This window comes from Hippocampus bargibanti, linkage group LG10 (genome assembly GCF_051943395.1).
Source record: "Hippocampus bargibanti isolate YZ-2025 linkage group LG10, ASM5194339v1, whole genome shotgun sequence".
NCBI classification, from domain to species: Eukaryota; Metazoa; Chordata; class Actinopteri; order Syngnathiformes; family Syngnathidae; genus Hippocampus; species Hippocampus bargibanti.
Window position 1 is genome coordinate 23,848,382 of NC_142743.1, and position 27,025 is coordinate 23,875,406.

General features: G+C 39.7%; 2 protein-coding genes across 2 annotated transcripts; both read left to right on the forward strand.

The window, feature by feature from the left end:
- The first annotated feature begins 848 nt into the window (after positions 1-848).
- Positions 849-5,718, forward strand: pgam1b (phosphoglycerate mutase 1b). Its single transcript, XM_089006698.1, has 4 exons — positions 849-1,222; positions 2,696-2,970; positions 3,848-4,028; positions 4,709-5,718. The coding sequence occupies exons 1-4, from the start codon at positions 1,084-1,086 to the stop codon at positions 4,876-4,878; spliced, it is 765 nt and encodes a 254-aa protein (XP_088862824.1). The 5' UTR covers positions 849-1,083; the 3' UTR covers positions 4,879-5,718.
- A 1,011-nt stretch (positions 5,719-6,729) lies between these two features.
- On the forward strand, positions 6,730-14,511 carry exosc1 (exosome component 1). The gene is made up of 8 exons (XM_089006773.1): positions 6,730-6,774; positions 8,302-8,417; positions 9,610-9,684; positions 10,902-10,990; positions 11,088-11,121; positions 12,029-12,079; positions 12,802-12,886; positions 14,145-14,511. Exons 1-8 carry the CDS (start codon positions 6,747-6,749, stop codon positions 14,249-14,251), a joined length of 585 nt encoding a protein of 194 aa, XP_088862899.1. The 5' UTR covers positions 6,730-6,746; the 3' UTR covers positions 14,252-14,511.
- Positions 14,512-27,025: the final 12,514 nt, after the last annotated feature.

The window sequence follows — 27,025 nt, forward strand, 5'->3', positions numbered from 1 at the left end:
GCTAACACGTGGATCTGAATTGAACATGAGAACATCCAGTAAAATATCTTATCATAACCACACTCCTTGCTGTACACTTGCTGGGTGAGATACATGGTATTATTATTATTATTATTATTATTATTATTATTATTATTATTATTATTATTTATTGATTTATTTATTTAGCGTTCGGTTACCGCACTTTGCATTAAACGTCTCGCTTGCTTGTGAGTTGCATGTTTAGGGGCTGGGCTAGTCGGGGGAGCATGACGTCACGGAGAGAAGGGAGGACCCAACGAGTAGTCGGCGAGAGAGCCGGAGTGAAAAGGTTTGAGCGTGAGTTGTGGCAGAACAACAACTCTGCGTGATAAAAGGATGCGGACAGTCGCCGCCAGAGCTGCTCAGGCTTTTATGAAGCAAAAGTAGCAGTTACCACATTTATACCGGAGTTGTTTGGTCGCACAACTTTCTTTCTTTGAACTTTTCCGTCTTTTAACTCAGGCTCTCTCGCGCACTACAAGTTGTCGGGTCCTCCCTTCTTTACCTGACGTCATGTTCCCCCGGCTAGCCCGGCCCCCAAACATGCAAATCACAAGCACCGAACGATACAATACTACTATAAACAAATTGTTTATTTTGGTGTTCGCGAGTAACATCCGTTTTCAGTTTGTTGACAGCACTGACCTTACTGTACATAGCATTCATCTGACCTTTTTAATCGGGTATATTTTATTGTGTTATATTATTACACTATTGTTTTTTTTTTGTTTGTTTGTTTTGTGCCTGTCGACCTGTGGACGTGCGACTGTGCTCATCCTCCATCCTCCTTCGGACTCCTCCTTCTCCTCTCCTGATTGGTTCCAGCCGACCGGAATACACAGCAAAGAAGAGAGAAGGTTATCGAGACCTTCAAATTCAGGCAAAACAAGTCCATAAGAGTCTGCAGGGGAGTTCATTTGGCGAATTCGTCTCTGAACTGCAACCATCTGCACGGTTGAAACCCCCCCAGGAATAAACCTGTGCTCGTTACTGCAGCATTTCAAGAGGAGTCACTTCGTCCAACATTTCCGGAAACGTAGCACAGAGGACATCGGCACAGGGATGGCTGCGTACAAATTGGTGCTAATCCGCCACGGAGAGAGCTGCTGGAACCAGGAAAACCGCTTCTGCGGATGGTTCGACGCGGATTTGAGCGAGACGGGAGAGCAGGAGGCCAAGAGAGGAGGACAGGCATTGAAAGGTGCAGCCATGTCACACTCGTCCGAATCGGCTATTCTGTCGGTCATTGGATTACGGCGCTACAAGTATGTCTTTATGTAACCGAGCCGGATTGATTTTTGGCCCAGAGCGTTTGAAAAAAAATGAGATACAGTAAATAGGTGGTCATTTAAATGTCTGTGAGCAATCTACGTTTGGTGTAATTTTACAGAAACGAGGTAATATCTTAGCATTTATTTGGCAAATCAAGCATCCATTGATTCCCTATATCATACTACATTGCACACATCGTGTTGTACACCACGAATCCAATTGCAGTTTGATAAATCAATGCTTTGCATCATTAACACGCTTGTATAGCGAGTCGGTCTTTTAATAACGAAACGTAGCAGTTGTCATACAAACAGGAGCTGTTGTTACGTCACAACTCACGCGCAGTCATTCTACTCAGGCACTCTCCTGAACTCCTAGTTGTCGGGTCCTTCCTTCTCTCAGTTACGTCACACCTCCCCGACATGCCCAGCCCTCAAAACGTTCACAAACACAATCACCTGACGTTACACTATGCTAACTATTTAACCTTGGAGAACACACGGGGTCAAATTTGCCCCCTATAAATTCTGCTACCCAAATAACAACATTTTTTTTCATTTAACTAGTTTAAAAAATGAAAATAAAGGGTTAAAATCGAAAAAGAACATACCAATATGTTGTTGTTCAGTGAATTTATAATAATCATAATAATAATAATGCATTTCATTTATAAGCGCCTTTCAAAACTCTTAATGTCACTTTACAGTCACAGGATATGTTTTTCTGTCGTGAGCAGCGGCAGCCACACGCGCCAGCGTTCACTCAGCCCGGAAACAACTCAAATAGAAAGAAAGCTAGCTAACTAATAAATAACTATCGGGATAGCTAGCTAGGTATATACTGTATATCACATAAATAACACTATGGTGAATCGTTGTGTGTTGCACCAAGACTACTATTTGATACTAGTTAACACAAATTCCCAGTAGACAAACCAGCTTGGGTGCCATCTTGTGTATTTTCTGGGACGCTACATTGGAGTCCAGACGGCTCGAATTGATCAGGAAGGACTTCTTTAATCCATTCCAAACATGTATGCTTTCCTCTTCAGAACTATTTGAATCATATTCATAACTGGATGAGTAACAAGAAAACATCTTCTCCCAATCTGAACTCTCTGAAGCCATTGTTTTGATTCAGAAAATGCACAAGATGGCGCCTGCGTGTTTTGGGTATTTTAGATGCTATAAAACGTTTTTACTGATGTCAGTTAGGAAACAAAAAAATGGTGTGGGTTGTCCTTTAAGAGAGCATGGACCTTGGATTATCAATCCAAAGTCTGACTTTGATATATTTGAATGAGTAGAAGCATCGCAAAGCCCAAAAAAAACCCCAACTATCACATAACCTAAGAAACAATATCCTGAAACCGACTGTGGTCTTTGGTCTACCAACTCCTCAGATGCTGGCTACCAGTTTGATATTTGCTACACTTCTGTTCTGAAGAGGGCGGTCCGCACTCTGTGGTTTGTTCTGGACAGCATCGACCAGATGTGGCTACCGGTGCACAGGACGTGGCGCCTAAACGAGCGCCACTACGGAGGTCTGACTGGCCTGAACAAGGCTGAAACGGCAGCGAAACATGGAGAAGCTCAAGTGAAGATTTGGAGGCGCTCTTTTGACATCCCTCCCCCACCGATGGATGAGAGCCATGACTTCTATCAGACCATAAGCAAGGTTACTCCCAAAAAGAGACCGTTTTAATGAGCCTCTTTTGTAGCAATCCTAAAAACACCACAATAGAGCCGTAAAAGAACATCAAACAATACGCCAAAGGCAGAGTGTAGACTGCAAGGTTAAAATATCCCATCAATCAGACTCCACATATAACCCGCGCAAACCATCTGTACACTTGATGCAAAAAGCTATCAACCCGGCTAAACAGAACACAATTGATGAGGAACTAGGTAAAATTATGGCAGAGAAAGCCCCTACAAGGGATCATTCCTCAAGATGGTGAAAGAAGAAGGTTACGTTCCTCATCAAGTGTTTCATGCTGATGAAACGGGCCACTCCATTTCATCAAGCCATCAACGACCATCACAAAGGTAAATAAAACGACTTTATTATACGGTACAGTTTATTTCTTTAAGTATAATACCATAGCACATTTATTATACATAAAATAAGGTATATTTTGTGTAGTTTTAAGGCTTAGAAAATTAGAAAATTATGTTTTATGGGGACCTGGGAACAGATTATTCTCATTTTAATGGTATCCTATTGGAAATTAATTTTTGGGATACACACTTTTCACCTTACACACTCTGTCTGGGAACCAATTAAGTTCGTAAGCCAAGGTATCACTGTACTGTAAAATGTGGTCTATTGATGGACATTGACTGGTTTTTCAGAAGCACCTACTAAGTAAAATGTTTAAAATTAACTTTTTCCTCACACATATCGGAAAGTGGTGGTATACTGGGCGAAAAAAAATCACTTATTACAACAAATCGAGGTTTAAACAGGTTTTGTAACTGACATGTTGATTTATTTTTTTTTGTCCTATGACCTGATAGTCATAATCTACATGGAAATATTTCTTTGGTTGTAGGACCGACGTTATGCTGATCTTTCAGAAGAGCAGCTTCCATCTTGTGAGAGTCTGAAAGACACCATTGCTCGGGCTCTTCCTTTTTGGAATGATGAAGTAGCTCCACAGATCAAAAAAGGGAAGCGGGTGCTAATTGCTGCCCATGGCAACAGTCTCCGTGGCATCGTCAAGCACCTTGAGGGTAAGCATTTGTGAAAGTTTTCATCTTAATAATCATCATACATTTCATTTATAAGCGCCTTTCAAAACTCTCAAGGTCATGATTGACGTCATTTTAGAATATTTACAAAAACAGAAAATGGCCATTTTAGAAAAATGGCGGGCTCATTCCATCAATGACTATACAGTGCTTACGAACTTTATTGGTTCCCAGACTGTGTAAAGGTGAAAAGTGTGTATCCCAAAAATTAATTTCCCATAGGAAACCATTAAAATGAGAATAATCCGTTCCCGGGTCCCCATAAAACATCATTTTCTCCTTTTCTAAGCCTTAAGACTACACAAAATATACCTTATTTTATGGATAATAAATGTGCTATGGTATTATAATTAAAGAAATTAACTGTACTCTATAATAAAGTCGTTTTATTTACCTTTACGATTGTCGATGATGGCTTGATGGAAACACTTGATGAGGAACGTAGCCTTCTTCTTTCACCATCTTGAGGAATGATCCCTTGTAGGTGCTTTCTCTGCCATAATTTTACCTAGTTCCTCATCAATAGCGTTCTTTTTAGTGTACAGATGACTTGCGCGGGTTGTTTGTGCAGCCTGATTGATGGGATATTTTAACCTCGCAGTCTACATTCTGTCTTTGAACTATCAGGTGTAAGCTTTGCCTGTTCTGTTATCGTATTGCAGGCATGTCTGAGGAGGCCATCATGGAGCTCAACCTTCCGACAGGTATTCCTGTTGTGTACGAGTTGGACAAAAATCTGAAACCCATCGGACCCATGCAGTTTCTGGGAGATGAAGAGACTGTACAGAAAGCAATGGCTGCTGTGGCCGCTCAAGGGAAAGCAAAAAAATAAACTCTGTTCCGGTGAATGGGCATGGTCGTTCCATCAATGTCGTGCTGTTCAGTTGCAGGAAAAAAAAGCATCAAAACACAGTTTTTATTGTCACCATCTTGAAACGCACGCATGGAAAAACACCATGCCACATTTAACTTCCAGATTTGAACGTAATCATCGATATACAAAGTCTATACAAAGGTTTAGAGATGAGAAGGTTTCTTCAGTCGTCATCTGTACTTCTTTGAAGGTGTCGGATGTTTCGCTTCTTATCCAAGAGGCTTCGTCAACAAACAAAAAAAAAATGCTGGTAGTTTAGGCCCTATATACATATCCCTACTGTCCAGACGTGGCGGTGCCAGACTCTGCTATGATTGGTCCCTGCTCTCAGGTCGGGGGGGGGGGGAGCAGAGGACTACTCCCTGCGGCTACACTGATTACTTCTATTGTCCTGTCTGAGTATGGGGTCTATGACTGGCCTGATTGCCCCATTTGATCTGGTATCACCTCATCAGCATAACTAAGCCCATGTTGCCTAAGAAGTCGGTTTCAGGAACGATCCAAATTGAACCTCAACCCACCATGGCGATTTAGTGAAGGGTTTTGCTGTTTTATGAAAATAGCTTCTTTTACTCCCCTTTTAAGCCATCTATTTTCTTTCGCTAAGATTTTAACCTCATTGTCATCAAATGAGTGGTTGCTAGCTTTTAGGTGCATATGGACTGCCGACTGAGGCCCACTAGTATTATCCCTGCGATGTTGATCAAGTCTTTTTTTTTGAGAATTTGTTTAGTTTATTGCTCTTTACAATCTTCATTTTTGCAATGTATTGAATAAACTACATGACCTTGTTTATTGTATCTGTGTATTATTGTATCTGTGTGTGTACTGAACAAAATGTTTGTCTTAGACATTGCCTTTTACCTGCTGTTATCTTAACACTGTTCTTGCTGAATATTCAGGAAGGCTTGTTTTTGAGTTGGTGACGATTCCCGACGTCACGCAAGGAACGCCCCTGACCGAGAAAGCGACACACAATGCATTTTGGGTACTTTGTTTGCTCTGAAAACTTCGTGTTGATGGCGAAATTAACAGGAAAACATAAATAATATGATGGTGAATCGTTACGAATACGTAAGACTACTATTTGATACTAGTTGACACAAATTCCTAGCAGACAAATCAGCCCATTTCCAACGGCGCTCGGGCGCCATTTTGTACATTTTCTGGGACGCTACATTGGAGTCCTGATGGCTGGAATTGATACGGAAGGACTTCTTGAATCGATTGCAATCATTTAAGCTTTCCTCTTTAGCACTATTTGAATCATATTCATAACTGGATGAGTAACAAGAAAGCATCTCCGAATCTGAAGCCATTGTTTTGATTCTCGAGCAAGGCAAGACGGCCCGGTGTGACTTCACGAACAAGGGGGCGGGACCTTCTGAAATTTGCCATCGCGCGGTGGTTATTTTGAAGTAGTTTTGGGACACTTTAACTCATTTTTATTTGCATTTGACTAAAAATATCAACCTGCGTGTTTCGGGTAGTTTAGATGCTATACAACGTTTTTCACCTGTCAGTTAGGAAACAAAAAAATGGTGTCGGTTGTCCTTTAATGTAAGTGTAATGTAACGTTTAGAAACAACTGAGACAATGCGAAACAACGCACTTGCACTTTTACACGTTAAAGGTTTTTCGGAGTGTTTTTTTTATCCATTATGTCTATCACATAACGTGACAACAAATTATTATTATTATTATTATTATTTATTATTATTACTTGTTTCTATGGGTCACGTGTTCCTCGTTTCATCGACCAATCACGATCCACCTCAAGCCTCCCTTACTACCAATCACGTTGTGTGCATTTCCTCTTCGCAAACATGTCGCCCATGAAGCTGTGTGTTCCTGGTGAGTTTCTTCATTTTATTGCCAGTAACTCGTGTAGCTCCTTGTTTTTTTTCCGCGTCACATGCACGTGGACATGTGTGCTATAGCTTCATTAGCTTGAAATCTCCACATCGTTATTTGTTTAAGGTACCATTTCCTGGAAAACATCAAACCGTCGCTTGAAAGGCTAAGCTATGCTAAATAATGCTAAATAATACTTGTAAGCTATCACGCGTGGGGGGCACTTTGAGTTTGTGGTACTCATTGAAATGCTGTGTTCCAAGTACAGTTTTTACGTTTGGATTGCATAATTGTTACGAGGGTGTCATTTATTTGGACTTGTTAGGGAGTAGTTTGTTGACTTTTAATTTCTACGGCAGCCTTGCCCATCGCCCCAGGCAGGATAACCGCATTCCTTTCTGGCGTGTTTGAAATTCGTGCTTGGGTTCAGGGAGAAATTGTATGTTCAATAAAACACAAATAAATTATGCCTATAGATGAATATTCGCGGTTATGTTTATTTCACTGATACTGTACAGTATGAGGAAATACCGGGCTGACTGTCGGCAAACCCCCCCCTTTTTTTTTTTAGTTTAAAGGACAACCGACACCATTTTTTTGTTTCCTAACTGACATCAGAAAAACGTTTTATAGCATCTAAAATACCCAAAACGCGCAGACTGATATTTTTAGTCAAATGCAAAACACCAATAAAAATGACTTAAAGTGTCCCAAAAACGACTTCAAAATGAAACCGGAAATGGCCACTTTCAGAAGGTCCCGCCCCCTTCATCGTGACATCACGCCAGGACGTCTTGCCTAGCTCTAGAATCAAAACAATGGCTTCAGATTCGGAGAAGATGCTTTCTTGTTACTCATCCAATTATGAATATGATTCAAATAGTTCTGAAGAGGAAAGCATCCATGTTTGCAATCGATTAAAGAAGTCCTTCCGGATCATTTTGAGGCTATCTGGACTCCAATGTAGCGTCCCAGAAAATGCACAAGATGGCGCCCAAGCTCCCTTGGAAATGGGCTGATTTGTCCGCTCGGAATTTGTGTCAACTCGTATCAAATAGTAGTCTTGGTGCAACACACAACGATTCACCAATCGCGTTATTGATGTCGTTTTCCTTTTAATTTCGCCATCAACACAGTGTTTTCAGATGAAAAAAGTACCCAAAATGCATTGTGGAAAAATTGTGCAAATTACATTTCATTTCTAAGCGCCTTTCAAAACTCTCAGGGTCATTTTACAGTCACAGGATATGTTTTTCTGTGGGTGAGCAGCGGCAGCCACACTCACTCAACCCGGAAGTAACTCAAATACATATAAAGCTAGCTAGACAGCCATATAGCTAATAGACAGCTTGCCAGACAGAAAATAGCTAGCTAGATCGCCAGCCAGCTAACAGCAAATCTTCTTCTTCTTGTAATAATACTTCTAAGAATTCTTTTTTAGCTACTATATAGCTCCAAATTAGCATATCTCAGTCCCATCAATGCTTCTTCTCACGACGAATGTTCTTTTTGTGCTTTTGTGTTCAGGTGATAAACTTTGCAGTGTAGAAGACTGCACTCCTGGCACAGGCGTGTATCTGAGGCATGGCTACGTTTACTCCTCACTTGCAGGCTATGTGCTCAAGAAGAATGAAGGCGAGGAGGTGAGAGCTTTATGTGTGCAAATGCCGCATGTTTCTCGGGCTATTGAACAATAAATGGAATTAAAACACTGGAATATACTCGACTAATTCGACTATTCTGCTAATCGAACGTATCTCTTGTATGTCCCCTGTCAATCATGTCCGTTAGCTCTCTCTCTCTCTCTCTCTATCTCGCTCGCTAGCTAGATAGCTATTCCTTTCATCTTCCTTTCATCACTTTGCTGCTGTGAAATGTAAATTTCGCCACTGTGAGACTAATAAAAGTAAATCCAATATATTTAGCTATCTAGCTAGCTAGCTAGATAGTGTATTAGCTAGCTAGCTATTAGTTATATATTAGCTAGCTTTCTATCTATTTGAGTTACTTACGCCTAGAGTGAACGCTGGCGCATGTGGCTGCCGCTGCTCACCCACAGAAAAACTTGTCATGTGACTGTGAAGTGACCTTGAGAGTTTTGAAAGGTGATTATAAATCAAATGTATTATTATTTTACATATTTATTAAATAAATGACCAATAAGAATAGAGGTACATCCAATCCAATTATTGTTATTATTATTATTATTATTATTATTATTATTATTATTGTTGTTGTTATTGTTATTGTTATTATTATTATTTTTATTGTTGTTGTTATTATTATTAGTCGTAGTAGTGGTAGTAGTAGTAGTATTACTATTACTACTACTACTATTACTGCTATTACTACTATTACCACTGACCATTTTGTGTTTGGGAGCCTTTTACTGAGCGAGTTGCTTGTTCTGTAGCCACAAGGGGACATAAGTCTTCTTGTGCCGGTCCCAAGCCCGGATAAATACAGAGGGTTGTGTCAGGAAGGGCATCTGACGTAAAAGCTTGGCCAAAACAAACATGCGAATCAAGCCTCTGAAGATGGAGGACACTGATTCGCTGTGGCGACCCCTGCGGGGAAAAGCCCAAAGGAAAAGAAGAAAAAGACTATTATTATTATTATTATTATTATTATTATTATTATTATTAATAGTAGTAGTAGTACTATTACTATTACTACTATTACTATTATTACTACTATTACTACTATTACTAATAATTTTACTGTTACTACTGTAATTATTGCTATTATTGTTGCTATTATTATTGTTATTGTTATTATAAATGAAAGTGGTGAAGTATTTATGAGCCCAAAAATTGTTGTGGTCTTCTTTTGAAGTTACCGGTCATCTCTGTTGTGAGAGAAACGGAAACCCAACTACTGCCCGATGTTGGTGCAATCGTCACTTGTAAGGTAATTCCATGTGACCCATGTGACCCATGTGACCCATGTGACCCTGTTCATCGTGACATGTTGTCATTTGTTCTAGTGTTATCTTGGGAGGACAAAATAATTGCTGGACTCCACCATTCAACTAGTATCATTCATTGCATTTTCTCTCTTGTTTCTATTTATATTATTTTATTGTACTGTATTCTATTTATAATTGTATTCTATTTATTATTGTATCTATGCTTGTCTGTGACTGTAAAGTGTCCTTGAGAGCTTTAAAAGGCGGTTAAAATGTATTATTATTTTATGTCAACTTCAAAATTGATTTGTGGTAAATACTTTGTCTTGTTCCAGCCTTAAACATCTCAGTAAATGAACACAATGAAGTGTATTTTTTTCTTTTTTACTTTTTATTTTTTTATAGTAATGTTTTTATTTATTTTGTAAATATCTATTTTTTATTTTTTTTATTTACTTATTTAATTGTATTTTTTATTCGTATTTTTTTTTAATTTTAACGATTTTAATTTTAATAGTTGTATTTTTACTGTATTTTTATTTAGAAATTATTTTTTATTTTTGTTCTATTTTAATTGTATTTTATATTCTTTTATTCATTACTATTTCGTTTAAGTACATTTCCGTCTGCTTATTTTTATCATATTTTTTTAATTTTAATTGTAATTGTAGTTGGAGTTTTAATTTTAATGTTAATTTTTTTTTTATATTTTTTTGAAATTAATTTTTATTTTTGATCTATTTTAATTGTATTTTATATTATTGTATTAATTGTCTGTTTATTTTTATATTTTTTTAAATTGTAATTGTAGTTGTTGTAGTTTTAGTTTTAATTTCAATTAATTGTATTTTTACTGTCTTTTTATTTTGAAATTAAGTTAACTTTCGTTCTATTTTAATTGTATTTTATTCATTTCATTTTTATTTTATTCCTACTCTATTTTTCTTTATAATGATATAAATATATAATAATATTTACTTATTGTATTCAGTTTAAGTTACTTCCGGGTTGAGTGAACGCTGGCACGTGTGACTGCCGCTGCTCACCCACAGAAAAACTACTTATCCTGCTACTTGAACAAGAATGCTTCTGACAACCGTATGCTACATTCTCTCTGCTCTTTCCAGACGCTCAAACTGTGTTGGATTCCATACCTTGTTGTACATACAGTAAGTGTTCACCAAGTGAGTGACGTGGCCTTGTTCTTTGCTTTGGACAGGTTACTAGTATCAATCCCAGGTTTGCCAAGGTTCACATACTTTATGTCGGGTCCACACCACTGAAGGACCGCTTCAGAGGAACTATCAGGTACGTCTCAAAAAAGTAATCATTTTCGCCGCCTCGTCATTGATTGTGTGTTACAAAAAAAAAAAAAAAAACTAATGACTCTTGTCTGAACACTCAGAAAAGAAGATGTCCGGGCAACAGAGAAAGACAGGGTACGTTTAAAAGTCGCTTTGAACAGGTTCTAAAAATGTTTAATTAAACTATCTAGCTATCTGGCTTGTTAGCTAGCTATCTGGCTGGCTAGCTGGCTATCTATCTAGCTATCCATATACCTATCTATCTCACTATCTATCTAGCTATTTATCTAACTATCTGTCTAGCTAGCTATCTTGCTAGCTATGTATCTTGCTATCTAGCAAGCTATCTATCTCACTATCTATCTAGCTATTTATCTAACTATCTATCTAGCTAGCTAACTTGCTAGCTGTCTGGCTGGCTAGATAGCTATCTATCTCGCTATCTAGCAAGCGATCTAGTAAGCTATCTAGCATTTTTTTAAATGTATTTAAGATGAGGACTTTGAGCCTAGATGCTATCTATTAGCTAGCTAGTTTTCTATTTATTTGAGTTGCTTCCGGGTTGAGTGAACGCTGGCCTGTGTGGCTGTCGCTGCTCACCCACAGAAAAAAACCCACGACGCAACAACTCAAAGTGACAAAAAAAAAACACAAAAACAACCAAAAAAAGCAAGCAAGGCTAGTGAGCGCACTTATAGCTAGCTCTCTATTAGCTATATATATACATCGAGCTGGGTTAGCTGTATATCTTGGCTGGCTGGCTATCTAGCTAGCTATCCATTGGCTATCTATTAGCTAGCTAGCTAGTTTTCTATCTATTTGAGTTACTTCCGGGTCGAGTGAACGCTGGTGCGTGTGGACGCTGCTGCTAACCCACAGGGAAAAAAAAACGTATCCTGGGAGTAGAAGTTTTGAAAGGTGCTAATAAATGAAATTTATTATTATTAATGATATTATTATTAATGATATTATTATTATTATTATTATTATTATTATTTTCACAATGGAATCTAATCTGCTCTTGCCTCATCTCCCTCTGCAGGTGGAGATGTACAAATGTTTTAGGCCTGGAGACATTGTCCTGGCCAAAGTGGTATCCTTTCTTTTTGTGTTTTTAATGTTTGATCATGCATTTTACCATATCACATACAGTAGTTGTTAAAGCGCAGCGTGGCTTAAAGGACAAGCGACACCATTTTTTTGTTTCCTAACTGACATCACAAAAGCGTTTTATGGCATCTCAAATAAAATTAAACAAGTCTTTCCGTATCAATTCGAGCCGCCTGGACTCCAACGTAGCGCCCAGAAAATGCACAAGATGGCGCCCAAGCTCTGTTGGAAATGGGCTGATTTGTCTGCTGGGAATGTGTGTCAACTAGTATCAAATAGTAGTCTTGGTGCAACACATACGATTCGCCATCGCGTTATTTATGTGTTTTCCTTCTAATTTCGCCATCAACACAAAGTTTTCAGACCAAACAAAGTACCCAAAATGCATTGCGTGTCGCTTTCTCGGTCAGGGGCAGTCCTTTAGTAACGTCACGTAGTCACGAACGGACTCGTCATCAACTGAAAAACAAGACTTCCTGAATATTCAGCGCGAGTCTTAAAATGGAGAATATAGCTATACGCGGTGGAATCTTTGTAAAATACATTCAGTAGAAGTCATTTGAAGTGATTTTACAAACTATGGACGCAACTTGTCCGGAGGTGTCGGTTGTCCTTTAAAATTAACGGTTGAGTGTTAATGATGTCGTTGTGGCTCAAGCACGACAAAGTCCCACGTTGTCGTCTTCTTGACTTGGACGGTGACAGATCTCTCTGGGCGATGTGCAATCCAATTATCTGTTGACGACAGCCGAGAATGAACTCGGGGTGGTTGTTGCCCACAGTGAAGCAGGTAAAGCCGAAGAAACAGTTCTGCAGCAGAGTCAAGTGGTTTTGCGCTGAAATTAATAGGCAGACATCATGTCGGGCGAAAAGTGTCTTCCAAACATGAATTTCCCAAAGCTGGCTCGCTAGCTAGATAGCTGGCCAGCCAACTAGAAAGATATACAGCTAACCAGATACATAGCTTAGCTAGCCACACAGCTAGCCAGCTAGATAGATATTTACAGTGATACCTCGGTTTACAAACCCCTTGGCTTACAAACTTTTCGCTTTACGAACGTTAAATTTATGAACATTTTACCTTGGCATACAAACTTTTTTTCGGGATACACACGGAGCGCCACAATGAGTGATGTGTCGTTGGTGAACAAGCCCGTTCTTCTAACAACAAAATGGCAGCCGACTGTTTTTGCCCTCTATTCTCCGCCCCCAGTCTTTGGTTAAAGCCACGTGATTGGTCAAGAACGGAGCAGTGAGGTGAGGCCGTTTAAACATTAAAGAGACAGGCAGATGACAGTGAGAGAGTTTCAACTTTGATAGTTCAAAAGCAGAGTCTAGGCTGCAAGGTTAAAATATCTCATCAATCAGGCTCCAGAAATAACCCGCACAAGCCATCCGTACACTTGATGCAAAAAGCTATCAACCCAGCTAAACAGAACACAATTGATGAGGAACAAGGTAAAATTATGGCAGAGAAAGCACCTACAAGGGATCATTACTCAAGACGGTGAAAGAAGAAGGCTACATTCCTCATCAAGTGTTTAATGCTGATGAAACTGGCCACTATTCCATTAAGCCATCGACGACCATCACAAAGGTCAATAAAACGACTTTATTATACAGTACAATTTATTTCTTTAAATATAACACCATAGCACATTTATTATACATAAAATAAGGTATATTTTGTGTAGTTTTAAGGCTTAGAAAGTAGAAAATGACGTTTTATGGGGACCTGGGAACGGATTATTCTCATTTTAATGGTTTCCTATGGGAAATTAGTTTTTGGGATACACACTTTTTGCTGTAAACACTGTCTGGGATCCAAATAAGTCCGTAAGCCAAGGTATCACTGTATAGCTAATAGAAAGCTAGCTTAGTGCGATCACGAGCCTTGTTTGCTTTTTTTTTTTTTTGGTTGTTTTTGTGTTTTATTTTGTCACTTTGGAGTTATTGCGTGGTGTAAAATGGAGACGGATTGTCAGAATACTTTATGGCAATGTCTCGTCCCATTTCATCCCACTTGCCGTGTTTCCCTTGTACACCAGGTGCCCAAATGGTTCCGATCAGCTGGTGCGAGATGCAATGTCCCCTGACGCATGGCAAAGAATTCCGCAAAGTGGCGAGGGTCCAGCCTGAGTATCTGCACGCGTGACCACACACTTGAGACTTGATTGTCTTCACTCGGAACACGCAGCTTCCCCGTCGCCCCATCCTTGGCCGTACTCAAACGGATGGTATGCTTCGGATGCTTTTGACATTTTGCTTTGGCGTATTGTATTGTAATTTCCCCCGTACATTGAACAGTCGGAACCAATGATATCAGCCTGCATGTTTTGGCTATTTTAGATGCTATAAAACGTTTTTCTGACGTCAGTTAGCAAATAAAAGTTAAAGTCTCTTATGAAAAAAAAATAATAATAAATCAACGCTCAATGGGATATGGTTTTCTTTGGAAACCCAAAGGAGGTTGAAAACGCACGCCGACTTACTTGCGCTATTAGCTATTGAGCTAGCTCGCTAGCTCTATTTGCTATTGAGCTTGCTTCCTCTCTATTTGCAATATAGTTGGCTATCTATCTAGCTATTAGCTATCTAGCTCTCTATTTGCTATCTAGCTGGCTAGCTATCTAGCTATTAGCTATTGAGCCAGCTCGCTGGCTCTGTATTTGCTATATAGTTGGCTGGCTATCTGTCTAGCTATTAGCTATCGAGCTGGCTGTCTATTTGCTATCTAGCTGGTTATCTAGCTATTAGCTTGTGAGCTAACTATCTGTTTGAGTTACTTTTGGGTTGAGTGAACGCTGGCGCGTGTGGCTGCCGCTGCTCACCCACAGAAAAACTGATCCTGTGACTTTAAAGTGACCTTGAGAGATTTGAAAGGCGCTTAGAAATGAAATGGATTATTATTATTATTATAATTACTGTATAGATATTTTTTGGTGCTCATCTTCCTCAGCACACACCATTGATTTCATTCCTCTCCGTATCACTGAGTTTAATTATTTTCTTACCTTTCACACTAACAAAAGATATATTTTTTAAAGAGATACTTCAATTATACTGATGATGTTTGCAAGAATGAAATAAAATAAACATTCTGAATCTTTGCCTTTTTTTAATACCTACTTCACAATTGATAAAATGATCCAAACATTTGTTTATGAACCCTGGCGCGCGTGGCTGCCGCTGCTCACCCACAGAAAAACTTCTCCTGTGACTGTAAAGTGACCTTGAGAGTTTTGAAAAGCGCTTGTAAATGAAATGTATTATTTTTATATTGTACATTTTTTTAGAGGAGCCTTTTAAATATAGTATGGTGACGTCACAGACTGCAGGAAGATCAATTACACAATTTGCCAGCAGGGGGCGATAGCAACACATGAAATCACCCACAATGAAATAAACCAGACTGCTCTTAATTTCTTCGGTGTAGGTGAGGACATAAATGTCCTAAAATTTTCCTCAGGCAGTCTGCTGCCATAGAGAGGAGGAGAAACATAAAAAACATATCAAGGTGTGTGAAAAGATATCAAAAATGTGTCCACTCCAGTGTCAGCGTTTTTGTCATTGTCACTTGAATTCCAGGACCTGCAGAATACAGTGATACATTGGCTTACAAACTTAATTGGTTCCCAGACAGTGTAAGGTGAAAAGTGTGTATCCCAAAAATTAATTTCCTATAGGAAACCATTAAAATGAGAATAATCCATTCCCAGGTCCCCATAAAAAATATTTTTTTTACTAAATAAGCCTTAAAACTACACAAAATATACCTTAGTTTATTGAGAATAAATGTGATGTGGTATTATAATTAAAGAAATAAACTGTACTGTATAATAAAGTCGTTTTATTGACCTTTGTGATGGTCGTTGATGGCTCGATGCAATGGAGTGTCCGGCTGGTTTCATCAGCATTAAACACTTGAGGAACGTGGCCTTCTTCTTTCACCATCTTGAGGAATGATCCCTTGTAGGTGCTTTCTCTGCCATCATTTTATCTAGTTCCTCATTCAATTGTGTTCTGTTTAGCTGGCTTGATAGCTCTTTGCATCAAGCGTACAGATGGCTTGTGCGGGTTATTTGTGGAGCCTGATTGATGGGATATTTTAACCTTGCAGTCTCCACTCTGGTTTTGAATTAGTCTGTCGTCTGGATCGGGGAATAGAGGACAAAAACAGTCGGCTGCCATTTTCTTGTTAGGAGAACGGGCTCGTTTGCCAACGACACATCACTCATTGTGGCGCTCTATGTGTATCCCGAAAAATAGTTTGTGTGCCAAGGTTAAAATTTCATAAATATAACGCTATATATTTATGTAGTTTTCCTTCTAATTTCGCCATCTACATGGTGTTTTCAGACGAAAAAAAAAGTACCCACAATGCATTGCGTGTCACTTTTTCGGTCAACGGCGTTCCCTCCGTGATGTCACTTCAGGAATCGTCATCAACTGGAAAACAAGACTTCCCGAATATTCAGCGTGAGTCTTAAAAGATCAAATATAGCTAGCTATACGCGGTGGAATCTGCGCTCAGTAGAAGTCATTTGAAGTCATTTTACAAATTATAGACGCAACTTGTCCGGAGGCGTCGGTTGTCCTTTAAGTGCGAAAACACAAATGTGGAGGAGGATTTCAAAGAATGGGGTGTGTTTTTTTGTGTGTGTGTGTGTGTGTGTTTGTGTGAGCGCACACGCATGTGTTTCATCAGAATAAGAAGCACTGAGGTCAGCAAAGAAACTCATTTAAAGGTTCAAATCACCCATGTGGCTTCACTAACTCAGCGCTGTGCTTAAAATTATGTTTTGGATCGTGTGTGTGTGTGTGTGTGTGTGTGTGTGTGTGTGTGTGTTTGCACATCTCACTTTTTCTACACACGCCTCTGCGTTGCTGTTGTTATTGTTGCCACAGCAAAAACAGCGACAGAAGTGTGAAGATTAGAAACATTTCTCTGAATCTCCATCACGTACAATCTGCATTTTACTGAGTAAGAAGTCACAATGCAAGAGACGCACAAACCTATGCCACTTCTGATTATTAAATAATGGTTCATAATTAATAATTAATTAATAATAACAAAAAAAGTATTCTATTCTAAACACTTTTAAGAATAGCAATGAGGGTTTTTTTATCAGATTCATCAATGAATTACAGTGATACAAAATGGAACTGTATAGTGCCACTTAGCAGTTTTTTTGACAACGATACTAGTGCAGCGTGTTCTACCGGAAACAAATTCCTTGTGTGTCCTACATACTTGGCAATAAAGATGATTCTGATTCTGATTCTGATTCTGATTCTGATACCTTGGCTTACGAACTTAATTGTTTCCCAGACAGAGTGTGTAAGGTGAAAAGTGTGTATCCCAAACATTATTTTCCTATAGGAAACCATTAAAATGAGAATAATCCATTCCCAGGTCCCCATAAAACGGATATTTTCTTCTTTTTAATTTTCTAAGCCTAAAAACTACAAAAAATATACCTTCTTTTATGTATAATAAATGTGCTATGGTATTGTAATTAAATAAATGAACTGTACTGTATAATAAAGTGGTTTTAATTACCTTTGTGATGGTTGTTGATGGCTTGATGGAATGGAGTTGCCGCTTTCATCAGCATTAAACACTTGATAACGAACGTAGCCTTCTTCTTCCACCATCTTGAGGAATGATTCCTTGTAAGCTTTGGCAGCTTTATCGTCAGAACTGGCTGCCTCACCATGACGAATGACACTATGAATCCCTGTACGACACTTACTGTAAAGTGACCTTGAGAGTTTTGAAAGCCGCTTATAAATACAATGTATTATTATTATTATTATTATTATTATTATTAAGTTCTCGAACCATCCGTGGGTAGCCTTGACATCATCAATGGACGACGAACTTCCAGGTTGCCTCTTGACAATATCCGAGTGAAGTTGCCGTGCTTTCTCTGCGATAATTTTACCTAGTTCCTCATCCAAATAGGGGACAAGAGGACAAATTAACACATTGAAGTGCATTCTGATTGGAATATTCTACACTAATCTCATTCGTCTGGCAGAAGACCCACATGCAGACATGCAGACATGCACACACACAAAGTTATACGGCCGTGTATTTGACTATTATGAAACAACTGGATGGAACTTGCACCTTCAACTCAATAAATATCTGCCACGTCAAGTTAATGTTTGTGACGGTACTCTGATTGAAAGCGTTTGACTCTCGCGAGATTTTTTTTTCAGGAGTGTTTATACGTTTGTGTGTGTTTGTGTGTGTGTGTGTGTGTGTGTGTGTGTGTTTTTCGAACTCATGGAACGAACTGCACTGAACTGAATCCACATCTGACTATACTTCAAAATTGTGACAACAGCATTAGCATTAGCAAAATATGGTACATCAACTAGCCATGTCATCGCAGTTATAGCCTCGGCAAAAAAAAAGTGTCCTGAATCAAATTTTTATGAGTTTCATAAATATATTTTTTCATGTTTGAAATTGGGTTCCCACAGGGCAAATCTGCCGCACATTTAGTCCCCACCATGCTGCAAAAACGTGTGTATGTGTCTGTGTTTGTATGACTAGTCTTGTAAGGACCACTAACATTTTATATCACATATAGTGAGGACATTTTGGACAAGTGAGGACCTTTTGGCCTGTCCTCACAAGTTTTTCATTCTAAAGGCTTCTAGAGGGCCTATATATGCATGTGTTAAAGTTTCAGAGAGGTCCTCACAAATTCACCCACAATGATTTTTTTGGTGTGTATTTTCATTTCACTAGGAAACACACACTTTACTCACTGTGTGCGTGTGTGTGTGTGTGTGTGTTTGTGTGTGTGTGTGTGTTTGTGTGTGTCTGTGTGACTCAAACTGAGTCATTGTTATGCCTGGAGTACACACTAGGGCAATGAAAAATAATGTATGCATGTATGTTTGTGTAAAGAGTTTTGGGAGTCAAAGTGGTGGCTGTGTTACCTTCTGAGAGAGACTATAGTGTCTAGTTACTCTAGTATATAGTCTGCATCTGTTGCAGGATACGAATGATCATAAAGATGTGTACATTACATCATACAAATTGCAAAAACACATTCCACAGACCCTCTTCCTTCCTTTTCTCTATCTATTTATTATAACTTGGTCATTTATTTTGGCGAGTCCATTTCCGGGCACCTTCTGTTTGTCTCTTCCCTTTAATTATCAGGCTGGGCTCAGGTGATTTCCGGAGAATGTTCCCGCACTGGCTGCTGATCAGCAATCACCTTAGCGGATCTGCAAGCGGGCATTGGATGATTCCTGGTTCACGCCACGAAAGTCACATGTGAAACAGTCTGCAGAAGTTAAAGGTATCACTGTATGATGTATTCCCTTTGCTCCTTTGCTAAAGTCAATGAAGCTGTCAGCGTGAAAGCAATTTGGAGCTCCGTCTGTGACTCAGGACGCTGCCTCGGAACTAGACGGAAAACCAGCATCATGTTCTTAGGTTTGCCTGCTTTTTGGGGGGGTTCTGTCTGGACTGGCGTTAAGAAGCAGACAGGAGAGTATTATTCCATCATGGTTCACAATTTGACTCCCGGCTGGAGCTCTTTTGCGACATACTTGGATGATATACAACCTAACTCTAAACCCTAAACCAGTGGTTCTTAACCTGGGTTCGATCGAACCCTAGGGGTTCGGTGAGTCGGTCACAGGAGTTCGGTGGATCCTCCGCCACAGAAGTCCACCCCTCAGTCTAGACTGCGGTTAGTAGGCACAGTCATTGGAAGAAGGGTTTGGTGAATGAGCATATGAAACTGGTAGGGTTCGGTGCCTCCGACAAGATTAAGAACCACTACCCTAAACCCTAGCCACGAACCCTAGCCCTATTCTCAAGTAGGAGAGTTGTTATTCTGTGACTTTCACATGGCAATAAAAAACAATTCATTCATTATTTTTTTTAATTCATTCATATGGACAAACGAACTGTACTACAGTAAAGTCTTGTTATATCGATATTCAAGGGAGTCTGAAAAAATATCGATATAACCGGGACTATCGATATATCCGATATCGATATAACGAGACTTTACTGTATTTGAATTTCAGAAAATTGGTCGCAGTTGCTCATTTAGAATCTTGACGTTTAACGAGGGGGAGGCAAGCGATAACATCAACAACATCGAACCAATCCCTAAAAGACTAAAAGCAACACGTGGGAGAATTTTAACGACAGAGCGTCTACAACTCAAAAGAGCCCATTTCAAACTGCCCCAGTGACTCACCACTCCTCTCAGCTTTACGGGAAATGGAATGTGTTTCCAATTCTTCTGTTTTTTTTCTTCAGAAGTCTCCTCCTCCTCCTCCTCCTCCTCATCATCCTCAGGTGGAGCAGAGGAAGGTCAGACAGCGTGTTGATGTTTGTACGTCTGTGTGAATGTTGATTTTTAATGTGTCTGAAGTCTGTCGTCAAGACTGCTCGACGAAATGAACTACAGACAGGCTGAAAGGACGACTTGAGCGTGTGTGATTCGGAAACTTGACGTGTATGATGGTTTGCTCAGTTAAATCACAGACAGCTCTTGTGCAAATGTTCTGCTGCTGTTACTTCCTGATCAAGGACAAAACTAATTTGTACGCTAATACCGTGATACCTTGGTTTACGAACCCCTTGGCTGACAAACTTTTCGGTTAAATTTATGAAAGTTTTACCTTGGCATACAAACTATTATTCGGGATACACGCGGAGCGCCACTATGACTGATGTGTCATAGTGGCAGTCTTCCGTTAAAGCCACGTGATTGGTCAAGAACTCAGCAGCGAGGGAAGGTGGTTTAAATATGAAAGTGACAAGCAGACGACAGAGAGAGAGAAAATGGAGAGAAAACAGTGACATTTGGACTCGTTTCAACTTTGATAGTTCAAAGGCAGAGTGTAGACTGCAAGGTTAAAATTCCCGTCAATCAGGCTCTACAAATAACCCGCACAAGCCATCTGTACACTTGATGCAAAAAGCTATCAAATCAGCTAAACAGAACACAATTGATGAGGAACAAGGTAAAATGATGGCATAGAAAGCACCTACAAGGGATCATTCCTCAAGATGGTGGAAGAAGAAAGTTACGTAGTGTTTAATGCTGATGAAAGCGGCCACTCCATTCCATCAAGCCATCAACGACCATCACAAAGGTCAATAAAACCACTTTATTATCCAGTACAATTTATATCTTTAATTATACCATAGCACATTTATTATACATAAAAGAAGGTATATTTTGTGTCATTTTTAGAAAATTAGAAGGTCGAAAATGATATTTTATGGGGACCTGGGAACGGATTATTCTCAGTTTAATGGTTTCCTATGGGAGATTACTTTTTGGGATACACACTTTTCACCTTAGACACTTTGTATGGGATCCAATTAAGTTCGTAAGCCAAGGTATCACTGTACAATGTTTTGTTTTCTCATAGATTCTAGCACAGACGTGAGAATGTTAGCTATCATTCAATGACCACATTATAGGTCAGCACAGCGGCAGATTCACAAAATTAATTGGAAGCGCCCTCTTCAGTCCAGACTGTCTTGCTTGGAAACTCTTGACGTATTTGTCGTTTTTTTTTTTTCTCCCTGCTGGGTTTTTCCAGGCTGAAGTCCCTATTTTTGGTCCGATAAATACAATGTTGTTTTGGGAGTCGGGGCAGCGATGAGATCACCTCTCAAGGTTCCCGAGTAGCAAAATAAGGCAGCAAGACAAGACAAGAAATGCCATGAGTTGAGGCAGAAAATGATGCTTTCGGAAATTGACACGCTCGCCTGGCTTTTTGCTCGCCTCGGGGCAAAGGATCGAGAGAAAACCTGTCCCAGAGTGCCTCAGAAAGTTGGAAACATATTTCTACAGTGAAGTAATATTCAATGCAATAATCACAATTTTCGGTTTACGAACCGCTTGGCTTACCAACTTTTCGCTTTACCAACGTTAAATTGATAAAAATATTACCTTGGCATACGAACTATTTTTCATGATACACACGGAGCGCCACAAAGACTGATTTGTCGTTAGCGAACGAGCCCGTTCTAACAAGAAAATGGCAGCCGACTGTTTTTGTCCTCTATCCCCCGCCCCCAGTCTTCGGTTAAAGCCACATGATTGGTCAAGAACGCAGGAGTGAGGGTGGGTGGTTTAAACATTAAAGAGACAGACAAACGACACAGAGTGAGTGATGAAATGCATAGAAAACAAGTGAAATTAGGACTCGTTTCAACTTTGATAGTTCAAAGGCAGAGTGTAGACTGCAAGGTTAAAATTCCCATCAATCAGGCTCCACAAATAACCCGCACTAGCCATTAGTTCAATTTGAAATGAAAAGACAAGCAAGGGAACCAGCTATTAATGATATGTCTGTGTAAACTCTCAGTCGTACAGGAGTGGTCCATCGATGAAAAGGTTTCTTCAGCCGTCATCTGTACTTTTTTTTTTAAGTACAGATGACGGCTGAAGAAACCTTTTCATCGACAGCTATTAATGATGTTTCTAGTGTGTCTGCTTGCTTGCTTCTAGTGTGTATCCCAAAAATTAATTTCCCATAGGAAACTATTAAAATGAGAATAATCCGTTCCCAGGTCTCTATAAAATATAATTTTCAACTAAATAAGCCTTAAAACTACAAACAATATACCTTATTTTATGTATAATAAATGTGCTATTGTATTGTAATGAAAGAAATAAAGTACTGTATAATAAAGTTGTTTTGTTTACCTTTGTGATGGTCGTTGATGGCTTGATGGAATGGGGTGGCAGGTCGGAGAGAATTGCTGTTTGGAAGGAGTCACATTCCATAAGGACTATAATTAAAGACATAAACTGTACTGTATAATAAAGTCGTTTTATTGACCTTTGTGATGGTCGTTGATGGCTTGATGGAATGGGCTTCAGACTTTTCTTCCTGTGTCATGAAAGTCCGGTTAGGCATCTTTGTCCAAAAAAAGGCCGGTTTCATCTGCTTTAAATACTTGCTGAGGAACGTAGCCTTCTTCTTTCACCATTTCGAGGAATGATCCCTTGTATCAATAAAGGGGCGAACTATTCTTGTCTGTGTCCTTGAGAGTTTTGAAAGGCGCTTAAAATGAAATGTATTATGATTATTATTATTATGATTCTTATGACTTACAAGGGCAAATGTGCTTATCTGACGAGTGAGGCTTGTACGTGGGTGTGTGATGAACATTCGTGTGTCTCACTGTCTGTCTTTATGTCTGCATAGCGTTCTAGAGGTTGCTGTTGTCTGCGGTTCCAGCCAGGTGTGGCTGCTGCCAGGCTGACTGGCCACCTGCTTGAATACGAGACAACAGCAGCCCTAACGCAGACCGCACTGTGCCCTCCACACCCAGCAATAAATACTATCGTGCGTCTGTTTAGCTGTCTACATTTGAGAAGGAGGCGTAAAACATTTCAGTTTGATGAAGATTTGACACACGCGCCACAATAACCCACAATGGAGTCTCAGTTTGCGGGAGAGAAGTGATGTCATATTTCCATCGGGGAAACCTGATGCTAGCTGAGCAACATTGACCTGGAGAGTCAGATGAGTTGAGCATGTGAGGGCTAAAATCCAATAGCCTAACATCAAAAATCAACACAACTAATTCATTGTGTCATTGGCTACCATTCTGTTTCACGTGTATTTTGGGGTACTTTGTTTGGTCTGAAAACTTCGTGTTGATGGCGAAATTCGAAGGAAAACACATAAATAACGCCATGGTGAATCGTTGTGTGTTGCACCAAGACTACTATTTGATACTAGTTGACACAAATTCCCAGCAGACAAATCAGCCCATTTCCAACAGAGCTTGGGCGCCATCTTGTGCATTTTCTGGGACGCTACATTATAGTCCAGACGGCTCGAATTGATACGGAAGGACTTCTTTAATCGATTGCAAACATTTATGCTTTCCTCACGCCAGGTCGTCTTGCTTTGCTCAAGAAACAAAACGATGGGCTCACGGAGTTCAGATTCGGAGGAGATGCTTTCTTGTTCCTCATCCAGTTATGAATATGATTCAAATAGTTCCGAAGAGGAAAGCATAAATGTTTGCCATCGATTAAAGAAGTCCTTCCGTGTCATTTTGAGGCGTCTGGATTGCAATATGGCGTCCCAGAAAATGCACAAGATGGCGCCCAAGCTCTGTTGAAAACGGGCTGATTTGTCTGCTGGGAATTTGTGTCAACTAGTATCAAATAGTAGTCTTGGTGCAACACACAAGGATTCACCATCGCGTTATTTATGTTTTTTTCCGTCTAATTTCGCCATCAACACGAACTTTTCAGACCAAACAAAAGACCCAAAATGCATTATGTGTCGCTTTCTCGGTCAATGACGACACCTACCGTGAGGTCACGGTAGGTATCGTCACTGGACGATACCTACTGTGACGTCACGGTAAGTATCGTCACTGGACGATACCTACTGTGACGTCACTTAGGGTAGCGTCACCAACTCAAAAACAAGACTTCCTGAATATTCAGTGCGAGTCTTAAAAGGTCAAATATACTCAGTAGAAGTCATGTGAAGTGATTTTACAAATTATGGACACAACTTGTCCGCAGGCGTCGTAATAATATACCTTTAAGGTATATTATTCAAACTTTGAAAACAACATCTGTGTTCTGTCTTTCTTTTTAAACATGCGGTTTATAGTCGGGTGCGGTTTATGTATGTACAAAATGGTTTGTCCTTTAAAAATGTACTGGGTGAGGCTTATAATCAGGTCAAATGACGATACTTTGTGTTGATCACACACATCTATGGTGCTTATCACATCTTTTCATAGATTTGATGACACAGTTCCCTTTTGACGACCTTGATGACCAATCGCAAGTTGCAGAGATGAGCCGACGATAAACAGGAATTATCACCGCGTTCTTTGATTGGTTTATTGTACGTTGAGACGAAGCTCATACGTTTGCGGCTGTGCGGCCGCTTGCATCCTGCACTCCTCAAAGCATGTGGGCGGTGGGAGTTGTGCAGTAAAATGAGGTCATCATCATCATCATCATCATCATCGCCGCTGATTTACGTGACACACGCCATTACTTACACTGCCGTGACTTCAGCCGCGTCTCCACTGAAGGCATGAATAATACGTGTCCCCGCCAAAACATGACATCCTCGGCTTTCTCCTTTCTCGTCAATGAAGGAAATACAGCGATACCTCGGTTTACGAACTTTTCGGTTTACGAACTTTTCGGTTCACGAACGTTACATTTGTGAAAATTTTACCTTGGCATACAAACTATTTTTCGGGATACACACGGAGCTGCCACAATGAGTCATGTGTCGTCCGCGAACGAGCCCGTTCTCCGAACAACAAAATGGCAGCCGACTGTTTTTGTCCTCTATTCCCCGTTCCCGGTCTTTGGTTAAAGCCACGTGATTGGTCAAGAACGCAGCAGTGAGGGGGTGGGGTTACAGGCAGAGAGAGTGAGGCCATTAGACATTAAATAGACGGGCAGACGACAGAGAAAATGGATAGAAAACAGTGACATTTGGACTCGTTTCAACTTTAATAGTTCAAAGCCAAGGTGTAGACTGCAAGGTTAAAATATCAATCAGGCTCCATAAATAACCCGCACAAGCCATCTGTAGACTTGATGCAAAAAAGCTATCAACCCAGCTCAACAGAACACAATTGATGCGGAACTAGGTAAAATTATGGCAGAGAAAGCACATACAAGGGATCATTCCTCAAGATGGTGAAAGAAGAAGGCTACATTCCTCATCAAGTGTTGAAAGCGGCCACTCCATTCCATCAAGCCATCAACGACCATCACAAAGGTCAATAAAACGACTTCATCTTTAATTATAATACCATAGCACATTTATTATACATAAAATAAAGTATGTTTGTGTCATTTTTAGAAAATTAAAAAGTAGAAAATGATTTTTTTATGGGGACCTGGGAACAGATTATTCTCATTTTAATGCTTTCCTATGGGAAATTAATAATAAACATTTATGCTTTCCTCTTTAGGACTATTTGAATCATATTCATAACTGGATGAGTAACAAGAAAGCATCTTCTCCCAATCTGAAGCCATTGTTTTGATTGTCGAGAAAGGCTTGTCGTGACGTCACGAACTGGGGGCGGGACTTTCTGAAAATGCCCAATTCGCAGCTCAATTGTTTTTTTTTTTTTTTTTTTTTTTTTTTTTTTTTTTTTTGCAGATTTATCACACTTGAAGTCATTTTTATTGATGTTCTGCATTTGACTAAAAATATCCGCCATCCTGCATGTTTTGGGTATTTTAGATGCGATAAAACATTTTTCTGATGTCAGTTAGCAAACAAAAAAATTGTGTCGGTTGTCCTTTAAATGTAACTGTTAAGGCTAATATGAGCTTGTAATGTCCTAACTTAACATCTGCTCCCTTCTAAAGTTGACTTCATCTTTCCTGACCCAAGTCATGCGGCGCATTCAACTCTAGGCGCAGTTGCTCGCCGCTTTTCCATCCGGTTCAACAAGTTTGTCCCTTCGATCAGTTGTGGAATTGCGCAACAGGAAGTAGTGTGTGCAGAATAAGAGTGTGTACGTGTCTCACATCTCGATTTATACAAGCAATGAAAATGCGCCAATCATTTTTACCGGTGTAAGTGTTGAAATAGTGGATGGCTCTTCAGTGACTCATTCACACACACACACACACACACACACACACACACACACACACATGCACACACATAAACACATACAGACACACAACACACAAATACACAAACATACACTCAGCACAACACAACACACACATGCACACACATAAACACATACAGACACACAACACACAAATACACAAACATACACACATACACTCAGCACAACACAACACACACACATACACACACACACACACACACACACACACGCACATGCACACACATAAACACATACAGACACACAACACACAAATACACAAAC

Bases quoted from the DNA above. Each gene is read 5' to 3' on its own strand.
- pgam1b (XM_089006698.1), top strand. From the start codon at position 1,084: ATGGCTGCGTACAAATTGGTGCTAATCCGCCACGGAGAGAGCTGCTGG. The intron at 1,223-2,695 runs GTGCAGCCATGT...CCAACTCCTCAG, and splicing joins AGGAGGACAGGCATTGAAAG to ATGCTGGCTACCAGTTTGAT. The intron at 2,971-3,847 runs GTTACTCCCAAA...CTTTGGTTGTAG, and splicing joins TCTATCAGACCATAAGCAAG to GACCGACGTTATGCTGATCT.
- exosc1 (XM_089006773.1), top strand. From the start codon at position 6,747: ATGTCGCCCATGAAGCTGTGTGTTCCTG. The intron at 10,991-11,087 runs GTACGTCTCAAA...CTGAACACTCAG, and splicing joins CGCTTCAGAGGAACTATCAG to AAAAGAAGATGTCCGGGCAA. The intron at 11,122-12,028 runs GTACGTTTAAAA...CTCCCTCTGCAG, and splicing joins GGGCAACAGAGAAAGACAGG to GTGGAGATGTACAAATGTTT.